The following is a 14,129-nucleotide window of genomic DNA, read 5'->3' as shown; positions in this document are numbered from 1 at the left end:
TGTTGTGTGTATCATGAGGGATTTATGGATTTATTATAGGCTATACATAATATTGGGGAGGGAGGGGTTGTGGACATGAACAAATGGTCACTGTAACTTAAGGAACCCAAATTGTCTGATAAATGTATTAAAGATTAAACCACGTTTCATGAAATATAGCTGTATTAAATTAACTGTTCCTTGCTCTATGTGTGGTTTCTGATTACAGTTCATTCTTTAATTCTTAATATTCATTCCTAATAAGCCTACATATAATTAAGAAGGATTTTTAAACTCCCTCATTTCTGAAGCCTAGAGAACAATATTACATTAGGCTACTTTATGGCAGTATGCTTGACTAAACAGAACATGCAAACATAGACGACTGTAATATCTAAATTTCATTAAGAATTGCTTTTCTCCAACACGTTATCGTCAGTAGATGGCGCTCACAGCACGCGCGCGCACACACACACACACACACACACACACACACACACACACACACACAAATACGGCTTTACGCCGTTTTCCAAGGCCCTAAGATTCACTATTCATTATTAATACACAGCAAGTAAAATTGACATCCAGTGCTTTGGTCGTTTTCCTAAAATTGTACATTGACGGAGCAGTAACTTATATTGTTTTACAGGTAATGGCCGATTTGAAACGACCGGCCTGTTTTAAAATGTAAAGCAATTTTATCGCATAAAAGCTATTAATTAACAGCTCACTAATGTTGTAGCAGTAGTCTGTTATTTTGTTTCCATGAATGTATTTAATATATATAATAATAATAAGTTATAGATCCAGAATAGCATAAAAAAATATTCACATACGTTGCCGATCTGTTTCTGGACACGTTTGGACCCGTCAGATCCGTCTTCATTACCAGTGAAATGGCAAACATTTGCCTCCATGGTCACGCAGAAATGGAAGCGAAGGAATTGCATCGGGCTGCGATGGATCTACAGCATCAGCTCATACCGAAGCAACATTATATTCACACAGCCTTGATGCTCGAATAATGTGTGAAATTGTGAATCCGTTTATCTTGAGGATCTTCATGCGCGGGGCACAGATTGATGAGAGGCACTTCTTCATATAAAAACGTATTCATTTAATGACAAAAGGCGTTTAAAAACTGTGCAATTTTTCTGTCAAAACCAAAGACATTACTGGTCTCAATAGGGCACAGTGACAGCTTGTGCTTTGGAAGTGTCAGGTTAAGTGCACAAATATACAAGTATTCACAGAGCCATAGAAAATTCAAATGAAAAATCCACGCACAATGTCCTTGTTTTTCGATGCAGGCCATCAAATCATTGTGACACAGCTGGTGTAATATTTCTCGTTAAAAAAGAGACATATTTGGGATGAACAAGAAACACAATAGAGCAAACAGATACAAACATAATGAGGCTTATACATTTAGTTGACGCACAAATTCACACAATGCTATAATCATAATGGGCAAGAAAAACTGGCCTCTTATTATTATCATTATTATTATATTGTCTTTGTTGTTTTAAAATCTTGATCTGTGTTAATTATAAGCAAGAACAACTAGCCTCTATATTATTATTATTATTATTATTATTATTATATTGTTTTAAAAACTTGTCATTTCCATATAAAGCGTTTCCAGACAAAATAATTAAATTAAATTAAATTAAATTAAAAGCTTGGTTTGTTTTTATCTTTCATATAAAATATCATAAATTGTACGAGTCCGTTTTGGTTTCTTTTAGATTTCCTAATAAACAAACATTTATTAAAATCTTAATAAACAAGCCACTGTCTCAAATCATGGTGCAAATTTTGGTGCATCATAAAAATGCACTCAAAATGTTAAGAAACCCCCAATTGGGTGGTTACTTTTGAAGAGCTGGTATCACTGAATTTTATTTATAGAAATAGAAATTTCGATATGGTCCACAGCACTGTGCGCTTCTAGGTTTTACTGTTTTCCTCAGGCCTCTGTTTTGCACCAGCAGAGTGAATCCGTGATCTGCATGAAATCGGCCTGCTTTGCCTGTGAACGACACACAGCGGAACTTGGCAGCCTTTGTTGTGACCGAAATGAGACTTTTAAAGAACTGATCACGTTTGCATTTAACAGTGATACTTTTAGATAAGTTAACATATAGCCACATTATGTTAAGTATAATAATAAATATTATTATTGTTGCTGTTAATTGTGCATGTTAGGATTTTTTTATTTAAATAATTTAGAGATATTTAGTTTATTATTATTATTATTATTATTTGGTTATTTATTGGCATAAAGGCTAATAAAATGCAGACACAATCTTAATGAGTATTAAACATTTTGTGATCGTGACGGAAATAATAATGATAATAATAATAATGAAGCATTTGCCATTAGTATGTGTAAGAGAATGCACAGTAGACTGCAGCAGATTAATTTCAATCCGTAATAAACCTTTTGTGGTCATGAGAGGAAGATGGCGCGCCCCCGAACCCTTTTTTCACAGCTTTCGGTTGGAAGTGATATGATGCTTTCACAGATCCCCGGACTTGAAAATAAATCTTAAATAAAATAATATTTACGTTCCCTCTTTAGGTTCAGCCGCGGCGCGTAACGACTCAGAGCGTGTTTTCTTGCGCCCGTGCCAGTAAATTGTTCGCGCAACCACGCGCGCTCCGCGCCCTTGGAGGTGCCACACACAGAGACACTTCATCACCGTCGGTCCGCCCCGAGCGGGCTTGTGACCGGGACAAAGAGACAGTCGATTATGTTCAGGCCGCCCCTTTCTCACGGAACAGGTGTCTGCGCGCCGTGGTGAGGCGAGGCGTCCCCGTACACATCCTCGTTCCCGGCCATCGCTCCGTTTTGGGGCGTCATTCGCTTCTCCTTCTGCCGCCGGTTGCAGAACCAGACCCGCACAACCTCCTTCTCCAGCTGCAGGCTATCCGCCAGCGAAGTGATCTCCGACGCACCGGGTTTCGGGCACTTGAGGAAATGGCTCTCCAGGGCCCCTTTGACACTCACCTCGATGGAGGTCCGCTTTTTCCTCTTCCTCCCCTGCGCAGCAATCTTATCCAGGCTGGTCGGACTTCCTGAGGTGGAGTCCGCCTCCTCCAGCCATTTGTTCAGCAGGGGCTTGAGTTTGCACATGTTCTTGAAGCTCAGCTGGAGCGCCTCGAACCTGCAGATGGTGGTCTGGGAGAAGACGTTGCCGTAAAGGGTGCCCAGCGCGAGCCCCACGTCCGCCTGCGTAAAACCCAGCTTGATCCGGCGCTGCTTGAACTGCTTGGCGAACTGCTCCAGGTCGTCCGAGGTCGGCGTGTCCTCGTCCGAGTGCAGGCTCTGCGGGTGGCCGTGCTCGCTCAGATGCGGGCTGTGGTGGTCCTCGTGGTGCATCCCCGGTTCGCCGTACCCGGACTGAGAGTAGATCAAGCTCTGCCCGTTGGAGGTGCTCATGCTCGGCATAGTGGTCGCGCGCCAAGCGCCCGCCTCGTGATGCTGCTGGCTTTGCTGCACCAGATGCGCCTGTCTCGGCGAATGCTGCAGCTCCTCCACCGGCTTAATGTCCTGCTCGCCCAGCGGGCTGGCGGGCCATGGCGACCCCTCTCCCCCGTGAGACAGCGCCGCCGTCAGCCACTGGTGCGCGTGGCCGAGCGTGCTCCCGCTGCTCTGCAGTGTGGTGTACTCGCTCTGCAGAAGGCTGTGCGCGTCCCTGTAGGCCGGCGGCGGCGGCGTCTGCTGCATGCTGCCGGGCTCCGAGTTGGACGTGAGGATGCTGTAGTGGTTGGACGCCGCGGTCGCCATAGTTTCCACAGCTACTCTGTGCCACAGGCGGCTCCCCAGCGCGCCAGAGCCGCGAGGACGCAGAGGCGCGCACCTGAGATCCGCCTCGCGCTGCTGTCTATTGGTCAGAAGCGCTTGACAGATGTGACAGCGGCGCGTTCATTGGTCACAGTAGATTCGACAGAAGCCCCATCACATTGCGTTCGCCTGAAAACAAGCACAGAAGAATCAGCAGTGACAGGGCGCAGTTGGCTCCAAAGCATCCAGCCTGGCTTTCGTTAAGTTTTTCTTAAAGTTTAAACGTTTCACAATTTAATATTAACATGCTGTTTTATTTGGCTGTTACTTATAGGATAGTTATTCCAATATATATTCCAATTTAATAATTCATTTTAGCTTAGTTTCGTTATTATTGGATATTTAATGAGTGCTTTGTCCAAAAAGGAATACAATTTATTATATATGGTGTTGGCCCAAAGCATTTCAAATAAAAGGTAAAGAAACAAACAAACAAAAATAATTTAATCAACATAGTTTAAATGTGTAAGCAAATTAATTAAATATATTTATATCTTATATTAAGTTAATATTACTGGATAAAACAAAATTCTTTTCAACAAAAATATAAAATAAAAATAAAATAATGATATTTGGTTCATAATATATTTCATATATAAAAAAAGACTAAGACTATTAATCAAATTCAGAAATGTGATTTGCACTTTAAAATATATTTCACAACACTTTGTGATTTCTAATCTATTTTAACTTAATTTTCTTCATTAAAATTATAATTAAAAAATGTATTTTCTTTGTTAAAATTAAATTCAAACTGTTTGAAAAGGTGCAGTGAGCTCATGACTGCTTATTGAAAATCTGGCACCACTATTTTATTTGACCTAAAAAAAAAAAATAAGGCAAAAAAAAAAAAAAAAAATCACAATAATAGACTTCAATGAAGTGTAATGCTAGCCATCCTTACAGTGTATATGAAAAAAGTTAAATGGGTATCTAAGATGATGATATTATGATAATTATATTTGTTTATATTATTATATGGTTGAAATAGCAGCACTCTATGTAATGATGTGATTTCAGATTCTCTCTGTTTCTCCCTCATGGCTCAAGGAGGGGGCATATTTCTCGGGCTCCTGTCCGTTGCCATGGCAAGAGGTGAATGAAACAACGCCGCCCACGTCACAGCTGCTCGAGCCTTTTCTCTCTCTCCCCCGCACACATAAAGCCCATTTTAAAGCCTGAAAAGCACATGCAGGGCATCGCAGGGCCAGAGAGAGGTGAATGACAGACTCAACCTCCATCCCAGCCACGGACTTTTGTAAACATGCACCCATATGCACTGTTCTCCACACATTTTTTTGCACTCCCTTATAATGCATCTCTGTGTGCAACGTAAAAAAAAGCATGATAATCCCATGATACTAATTGGGAGTGCATATTGCCAAATGTTCATGAGTTTTGGTGAAACGCAAGGAGCGGTCGTGTTAGTTGAGTTGTAATTTTAAGATTCAGAAGCTTTAACAGAGTCGTGCACGGCCAAGCAGAAAACACATTAGCTTAATAAAGTAATATGCAAACTATGGGCTGTTCAGTTACACATCCTAATAATGCATAAACGATGCTAGACCCATTAAAGGGACGAAAAGGCCCAGCGTTTATAATTATTAAACAGTTATTTCTCTGGTAGTTCCTCCAATCTGTGTTTGATAGAATAAGAATTGATGGTGAATAATCTGAGCAATAAATTAGCAGTAATTATATCGACCCTGTACTGGAGTTGTTTAATTTCTCATGGCTTAATTAGAAAGGACTGTTAAGTAATTAAATGTTCCAATTGAAAACATGATCATCTTGGGGATTTGTCTTCTTATACTTTTTTTTTCATAGCATGAGCAGAACAGTCTTTTAACACTGAATTAACACTGAATTATATATATATATATATATATATATATATATATATATATATATATATATATATATATATATATATATATATATATAATAAACAGTACATTATGAATAGCCTATATATGAAAATATTTAAATATTGTAAAACAATTTTTTTATTTAAGCATGTTTTATGACATGATATGTTTAATATAATATATACAAACACTCATATTACATGTATACATGTGATGAGCAGTGAAATTATAGTGCAACAACAATAATAGACTATCAAGAACAGGAAGTGAATGAAAAGAAGAAAAAAGGGCAATTTAAAAAATATATATATACAAAAACTATACAACAATGTATACAGATATATCAAATATTTCTTATAAACACATTTTTTGTAGAGTGTGATTAGTTAGTTTTGCAATAGAAACTACATTGTGCTAATAAAATAATTTTCAGTCTTTAAAGTTACATTTTACAAATCAGTTACAATTTATGTTACCATATATATATATATATATATATATATATATATATATATATATTATATATTATATATATATATATTATATATATTACATTACATTTTGTATTCTGTCAGTTTGAATGTGTGTGTGGGGTTTGTTTGGGGTTCACCTGTGTCAGATAAGGGGTGTATGAGCTCCTACAGACCCTCATTCACATGTAATTAGTCTGCACAAAGGGCTCGTTAAATCTGTAATCCCACATGCCTCCTCTCCCTTTGATAGTGTTGATCAGCTGTGAGAGAATGGCTATTATTCTCCTTATAAAAGAGGGGCAGTTCAGCTCTCTGTATTAAGGCCCCCACTGTGCACAGCAAAACTGGGGTCAATAGCACCCCAAACACACTCGCTCACACATACATGCAGCAGAAACTCCAGCTCATCACTTATGTCATTAGGTCAAACCAAACCTTCAGTCTACAGGAACCACCTGTTTGACAAGCACAATATTTCACTGCACAAATATGTACTCATAAAATGTAAATAAATACTCACAATCAGCTATATTTTCAAATTAATTATCAAAGCTAAAATAGGTTCTATACTGTATACTCAATGCATGTATTAATATTTAGAAATCATATTAAAAATAATAGCAATAATAATATTTCTCTTGCTCTTTTTCCTCTTACACCCAGATCCAACGGCTCTCTCATTTTTATTGGGTAGTTGTTTAAATATGTATACTTTTGAAGCCCGGTGGGTACATCAGTTATTACAATAAATGCAGAATTGCATGTATTTTTCACAAGGGTTTTGGATTTTAATGGGGTTATGATTAAAGCTCCTGCATGCTTCTATCCCATCTATGGTCTGCACATTCAGATTTTAGCTCCATGTCTACGATGTTCCTCTAATTTAGAGCATTTGTGAGGATTATGCATTTTCCACCCGATTGTGACAAGCATTTGGCGCTGGTTGGAGTGAGTGGGAAAATGACGCTGCATCATCATCAGATTAAGTAATCCAGAGGTGTCTGTGTCTCTGGCTTTGTGTGGGAGGATATAATGAATACACTAATTAGGGGTATTATTCAGATAATGGGTGTAAGTATTTGTCTGAGAAGCTTAGGCAGTTATGATAAAAATGTAATGTGCAAATCTAAAGTCATTAAGATATTTAGTTGATTGTCAAAGATCTTTGGTAGGCACCTAACTCGCAGCCTGATAGCGATCATTGATTCTCCTGTTCCCTGAACTTTTATGACTTGATGGGAATAATACTAAAGTCTCTTTCTCCTGGAGTTTGGTAGTTTAATGGCTGTTTGGATTTTACTGCCTTTGCAATAGACCATTAAAAATCCACATGGGTGTTTTGATCGTTTTGCACCCTGATCTATTCTCTGAGGATGTGGGAGTATGAATATAAGTCATGTTTTCAGGGCCACTGTGGCTTTAAATTTTCTTCTAAATGCAACCACATGACCCTTTGTTATGTATGCTTAAACCTCAGTCACCACAAATTCATGATTCTGGCTAGCACATTAAATATTCAGTTTGGGGATATGCTGCGTCTGATTGGTCAGTAGCTCAAACCAATGATTTAATTTTTCGTAATATTCACTGTCATCCATGTCATCAACTCTGTATATCAAAAATCAACACAACTGAAACAGGTAATACAATCACAACTAGTTCCATCTTTTATCTCAGTTAGCAATTGTACTGTCGTGCAAAGGACTCCAGAAGATTTGAGTATTACTGTAAAATTGTTGCTGTGCCCCTTATTTTTTTATAACTATTAAAATAATGTACTAGTAAAATTTATAGAATTATTAACTTTATTAAAGATGAATATTTCATGTTCATGGAACCAGTTGACTGTATGTCACGCAATAAATGTATTTTTTTCAGCATAAAAATATTCTAGAAAATAAAAATATATCCTCATGCTAAAAAGAACATTAGCATCAGAACATGAAACTAGAACATCTGAGCACTTCTCCTAATAACAGCATCAACAGCCCAACAATTTTAGAACTCACTATATTTAAGCTAGAACCTCGGCATCAGAACGTTCCAGTGATCTAGAACAAAATAATTCAGTTTAAGTAAAATTCTGTAAAAATGTGACAAAGTGTCAAAACATCTCCAATGTTCAATAGCATTCTAGAACATTTGAACTCTCCTTAGAACTCTCAGTATCAGTCAGTGAACATTCCAGTGATCTAGAACAGTAAAATTCTCTTCATGTGTGAATATTAGCATCAAACACCTCCAGTGTTCTAGATATCTATAATGTAGGCATAAACTTCAGCATTCTACATTAATGTGTGAACGTCAGCAGCAGAACACTTCAACAATCTAAATCTCCAAGGATCTAGAACAGCAAAATTGTGCTTAAGTAAAAATATAATGAATATCAGCATCAAGATACCTCCAGTGTTTTAGAGCATTAGATATCTATAGCATTCTATAGCATGCTAGAACATTAGAACTCTCCTAATTTGTCCTTTGCATCTGGAAATACCAGTCATCTAGAACAGTAAACCTCTATTGAAATAAAATTATGTTAAGATGCATGGAAATCCACATCAAAACACCTCCAATGTTCTAAACCATTAGATATCTAGAGCTTTAGAACTATTCTAATGCATCCTCAGCATCAGAACATTCTAGTTATCTGAAACAATTCTATTTTGTTCACAAAACATCTCCAATGTTCTAGACCATTCGATATATATCAAATTCTATAGCATTCCAGAACATTAGAACTTTCCTTTTATGTCCTCAGCCTCAGAATGTTCCAGTGATCTAGAAGAATAAAATTCTATAAAGATCAGCGCTGAAACATCTCCAGTGTTCTAGATTATTAGATCTCTATAACATTATGTAGCATTCTAGAACATGACAAATCTTCTAGTGTTCTCAACATTAGAACATTGTAGTGATCTAGATAAGTAAAATTAAGTTCAAGACCATTAGATGTCTACAATCTAGGCATAAACTTCAGAACTGTAAAATATGAATGCGTCAATTAGAACACATTAGAACTCTCTGTATGTGTGAACTCCAGCATCAGAACATTCCCATGATTCAAAATCAGTAATACTCCTCTCATGAACCTCAGGACACTCTTCTAGAACAGTCGAATCTTGAAAGCCCTCATGGATCGATAGAGATGGGCTAACCTCAGATTAAACCCAGATTTCAACCCTTGGTTTGTCTCACTGGGGATTTATACAGAAGTATATCAGTCCAGATCAATACAGCTGTCTGAACTAGGGGTTAAAAAGGCTGTTAATCTCTGCAGCTGAACACCGATGGCCACACTAACAGCTGAAGAAGAGCTGAATCTGTGCATCCAACACAGGTTAACAATGAAACCCTGGTCAGGACAGACAGCGGAGATGGAATGTAGGATGTGTGTGTGTGTGTTTAGCAGTTAGTATGCACTAAATGGTTCAACTACACATTAGAAAAGAAATAATACCCCTTTGTTTGGGCCTTTGTTGTAAGTGGGGGTTAAAAATATGTTTGTGATCATATGATTGTATATTATATGCATGCTCAAATATGCTTAAAAAGTGTCAGACAAACATCAAATTCAGTTTTTTTAATGCACATTTTCTCTCTTTCTCCACTCAAGCCTTACTAAAGCGCTCACCACGTTTAGGTCATTTTCCCAAGAGCCCGGCTCCCCCTTCCCGAACAGATACAAAATAGAGAAAATAGAGAAAAAAGAATTGAGTGGTTTAAGGCAGGACACCATCTGTCCTCCGCCATAAAGGACCAAGGACATCTTGCAGTGTTTGTGTGTGTGCGAGTGGGAGGGTGGGATTGTGAAGTGGTTTGCTGGCCCAACAGAGGTGCTAGAGGTGAGAGATTTGCAGAATGAAGGGGTGAAACAGAGAAAGGCTGAGTGGATGCTCACAGAATTCCTGCTAAGAGTGAAGCGGTCTGCACTGGCGCTGGTGCTCCATTTAAAGCTGCCTCTGTATGTGTGTGTGTGTGTGATTAGCGGACCCCCAATTGTTAGCGATCTCCTAAAGCTGCCTCTTGCAGCTGTGACCCCCATGACCCTGTGGCACCATGGCAACCACTTAGACCTCCATCCTCTCCCAAAGCTCTCTTTACTGCCCAGTGTCATGCAAAAAAAATGCCTAATTTTAGGAAGCTATGGTCAGTTTTTAGTAGATTTAAACATATCCACCTTCACAAGGAAAACACATAGTTATGCCTTTTAAAGAAATATTCTATAATAAAGGGTACTAGTAATTTTCTCTCAGCTGTTTACACTTTGAGCTACACAAACACATCGTGGCAGTTGATAGATTGAATATAACTTGACACTGTCTCAGTTCTGACAAAGGTTTCCGAGTCATATTAAACATGTTTGCCAGTGTTTGTAGAATTGAACCGCTGCTGGTATGTCTGAAAGTCAATGTTTAAAGTGAGCGCTCAGCTGCTCTTCTGTGTGTACAATCATGTTTGAAGAAAACTGCTGCCTTTTTCAGCTCATAATATGTGACAATGAGAAACTGGAAAATAATGCAATTTCTCTATGGTTGATTAAAAACTCATCTTTTGTTTTGATTCTGCGTTTGATTCTTTGATTATGACTCATATTCTGATTCAAATTTTGGCTATGATTTTGATTCAGATTCAGATTCAGATTCTGACCCTGACATCCTAAAACCATAATAGACTATGGGAACTCTATACTTTTTTTGTCAGAAATGTATTGTTTGTTTATGCCTTGTGTTTTGATTCAGATTCTGATCCTTTGATTATGACTCATATTCTGATTCAAATTTTGGCTCTGATTTTGATTCATATTCTGATCTGACCTCTTAATACCATAATAGACTATGGTAACTCCATTCTTTTTTTGACATAAATTTATTGTTTGTTTATGACTTGTGTTTTGATTCAGATTCTGATCCTTTGATAATGACACATATTCTGATTCGAATTTTGGCCCTGATTTTGATTCAGATTCTTATCCTCTTAAAAAGTCTTAAAACCAAAATAGACTAATATTGGAACTTCTTAAAAGAGTTTTTTGTTTTGATGGTTGATTTTCAGTTGTAATATCCTGAGCAACTGCAGTATTTTGGCAGTAGCTCTAGTCTAGTGTTTATGGTAATTTTTTTTAAGGGGAGGACAGCGGAAGTGAAAAATGTCTCTGCGACGATACAGTTTGTCTTCATCAAACAGAAAGAAATAAAGATAAATTGACAAAATAACCGTAATGGAAGGGGAACAGAGTGCCATGACACATGCTAGTGCCATGTACGTACACACAAACAAACACTGACACACAGACACACATTTAGCACTTCCCAGCAGTGGCTAATGAGATGTTTCTTCTGCTCAAAACAGTCAGAGTGTGTTTAATGAAAAGTGGTGTGTGTGTTTGTGTGTGTTAAATGAAAGTGTAATTACTTTGTGTATATTAACAGATGTGCTTTGTTTGCCATGGTCCAGTGCAAACGGACCGAGGGCTGTTTCATGAGATTGTGTGTGTGCTTATGTGTGTGTCTGAGAATACTTCATAAATTCATTTGCGTGTCTGTGGAGGTCAGCATGTCTCATAACGACCCTCAGCATTAGCAATAAATGCTAACTCCTTTTATTGCTAAAACGCATCCCATAAAACACCAAAGCAGTGCAGCAACAGTGCCTTAATGTAAACATTATTAAATGAACTATCACTCCCTTTGGGATAAATTAGAAACCATGGATGTCGGTGTCCTTCTGAAATACAAACGAACGCAAACATAAATGTAGCACTTGAGGCTCCACTGAAGATGCATGTGTGTGCTTGTATGTGCGAAATCTCCTGTCACCCTCAACCTGCAAACATCACACACTGTTTTTCTGGAATGTTCTGCTCTTGTTTCTGACTGTTTGTTTGTGTGCTTGTATGTGCGAAATCTCCTGTCACCCTCAACCCGCAAACATCACACACTGTTTTTCTGGAATGTTCTGCTCTTGTTTCTGACTGTTTGTTTGTGTGCTTGAATGTTAATGAAGTGGGAGCCCAGCCACTGTTTACAGGCTGGAACAGTCGTTCCAGGAGTCTGACCTCCTTAGAGGGACATGAAACACTTTGTATGTGTGAATGAGGAATGTGAGTGCGTGTGTGTGTATTTCTGTATGTAATTATGTGTGTTTATGTGTTGGTCTCAGAAAGGGGAAAAAAGAGGCACTCACTGCTCCTATTGAACTTGACCTGCAGGCCTGATCAATGCAGCTCAGCGTGTGACGGAATGAGAGAGCTGACTTATTACCCTGGAGAAAGAGCGAGAAGAGAGAGAGAAGGGATGGAAGGCAAGACACTTTAGTTAAAGGCAGGATCTTGAGGGGGTAAAGAAAGCGAATGGAAAAATGTGTGTTTCTCCTTTGCTGAGTCTGTGTATTTTCATTCCTCAGAAGAGAACGCTCTGCACTGAGGTTCATTTACACACAAGAAAAGCTCTTTGATCTTTTGAAAATTGTGATTAAAACTGCTGAGTTGGCCCCAGATAGGCTCTCTTGTTTTATCTCAGTAGAGATGAATTTAGGGATGGCGAGGTCGATGCAGAGTTTTTTCACCAACACCTTTATGTTTAGTTGTCTAAATGCATCCTGATTAATTAAAAATGTTTTTTTTAAATATTTTGCTGAGTGTGTTTAAGATTATTTTTGGTCCTGGAGTCTGCTACAGATTCTTACAGAATTTAGTCCTGATTCCCACTCCCAAATCTTAATCTGTACCTGATTCTAATCCTGATCCTTGGATTATGACTCGCATTCATATTATGATTTTGAGTCTTATTTTGATTCAGATTCTCATGCTGACTCTTATTCTGTTCTTGATTCTAACCCTCATACTGACTTTATGACTCTGATTTTGATTAAGATTCTTAAACAGATCCTGACTCTCTGTCTGATTTTAAGCCTGATTCTGATTTGAATTTAGACTTAGATTTTGAGAACTATTTCGAATCTGACTCAGATTTGATTCAGATTCTTATCCAGATTCTGATTCCGATTCTTTCTTTCATTCTACACCTAATTCTAATCCTGATCCTTTGATTATAACTCATATTCTGATTCAGATTTTTTGACTTATTTTGATTCTGACTCTGATTTTTATTCTGACTCTTTTTTTAATCATGTTCTTGATTCCTAACACACACACACACACACACACACACACACACATATATATATTACACATAGAACTATTCACCCATAACTCTGCACATTAGGTGTGTGTGTGTGTGTGTGTACTTAGGGCACTGATGCACAATCCAGCATCTTTCTCATTATCCTCCCACAGCAACAGTGTCATGATTGTCATGGTTACGGTCATGGTTAAGGTCACTAATATGCCTGTCTGGGGTGTGGTGTAAATAAGAGGTTGTGCTTTTTATCAGAGGTCACCATCCTGGTTCCCGAACCTTCGCTGCCCTTTGGCCTGCTCTAACCTGTTTGCAGTTGATATATCTGGAAAAATATATAGATTGCCACTCAAAAATGCCACAGGAGCAAACTAAAATAATGTACACGCTTAGTATTTGACTTCTTATGAGGTCACAGACACAAGTGAATGTGACTGTATATATTTTCGTGTAATATACTTTGCCCGTCTGGATGTGGTGTGATTTTTGGAATCGATTGCACGCCAGCCAAAAGTAATTAATGTGGCTTTGAGTGGTAGGAGGCCGTCCCACTCACAAGATCCCTCAAATTCAATTTGGAATCAGAGGGCAGAGGAGAGGTGAGCGACTCAATATCTCATTCATTTCAGTGACACACAAACACACACATCACAAATACCCCAGAAATAGACCCCCCACCACCGCTACCCCACATGAAACATCAGATCTCAAGAGCAGGACTTATTGAAGACCACCTGCCCAAAGTAAATCCCCCCATGCCCTACTCTCCACACATGCCGGGTAATGACTTGGCTTGAGTTTTAATGTCTGTCGCTGCCCC

General features: G+C 38.3%; 1 protein-coding gene across 1 annotated transcript; it reads right to left on the bottom strand.

The window, feature by feature from the left end:
- Window positions 1–1,075: 1,075 nt before the first annotated feature.
- On the bottom strand, window positions 1,076–4,009 carry LOC132098717 (POU domain, class 3, transcription factor 2-like). Its single transcript, XM_059504853.1, has one exon. It carries the CDS (start codon window positions 3,773–3,775, stop codon window positions 2,759–2,761), a length of 1,017 nt encoding a protein of 338 aa, XP_059360836.1. The 5' UTR covers window positions 3,776–4,009; the 3' UTR covers window positions 1,076–2,758.
- Window positions 4,010–14,129: the final 10,120 nt, after the last annotated feature.

This window comes from Carassius carassius, chromosome 22 (genome assembly GCF_963082965.1).
Source record: "Carassius carassius chromosome 22, fCarCar2.1, whole genome shotgun sequence".
Classification (NCBI taxonomy): domain Eukaryota; kingdom Metazoa; phylum Chordata; class Actinopteri; order Cypriniformes; family Cyprinidae; genus Carassius; species Carassius carassius.
This window is presented reverse-complemented; position numbering and strand designations above follow the sequence as displayed.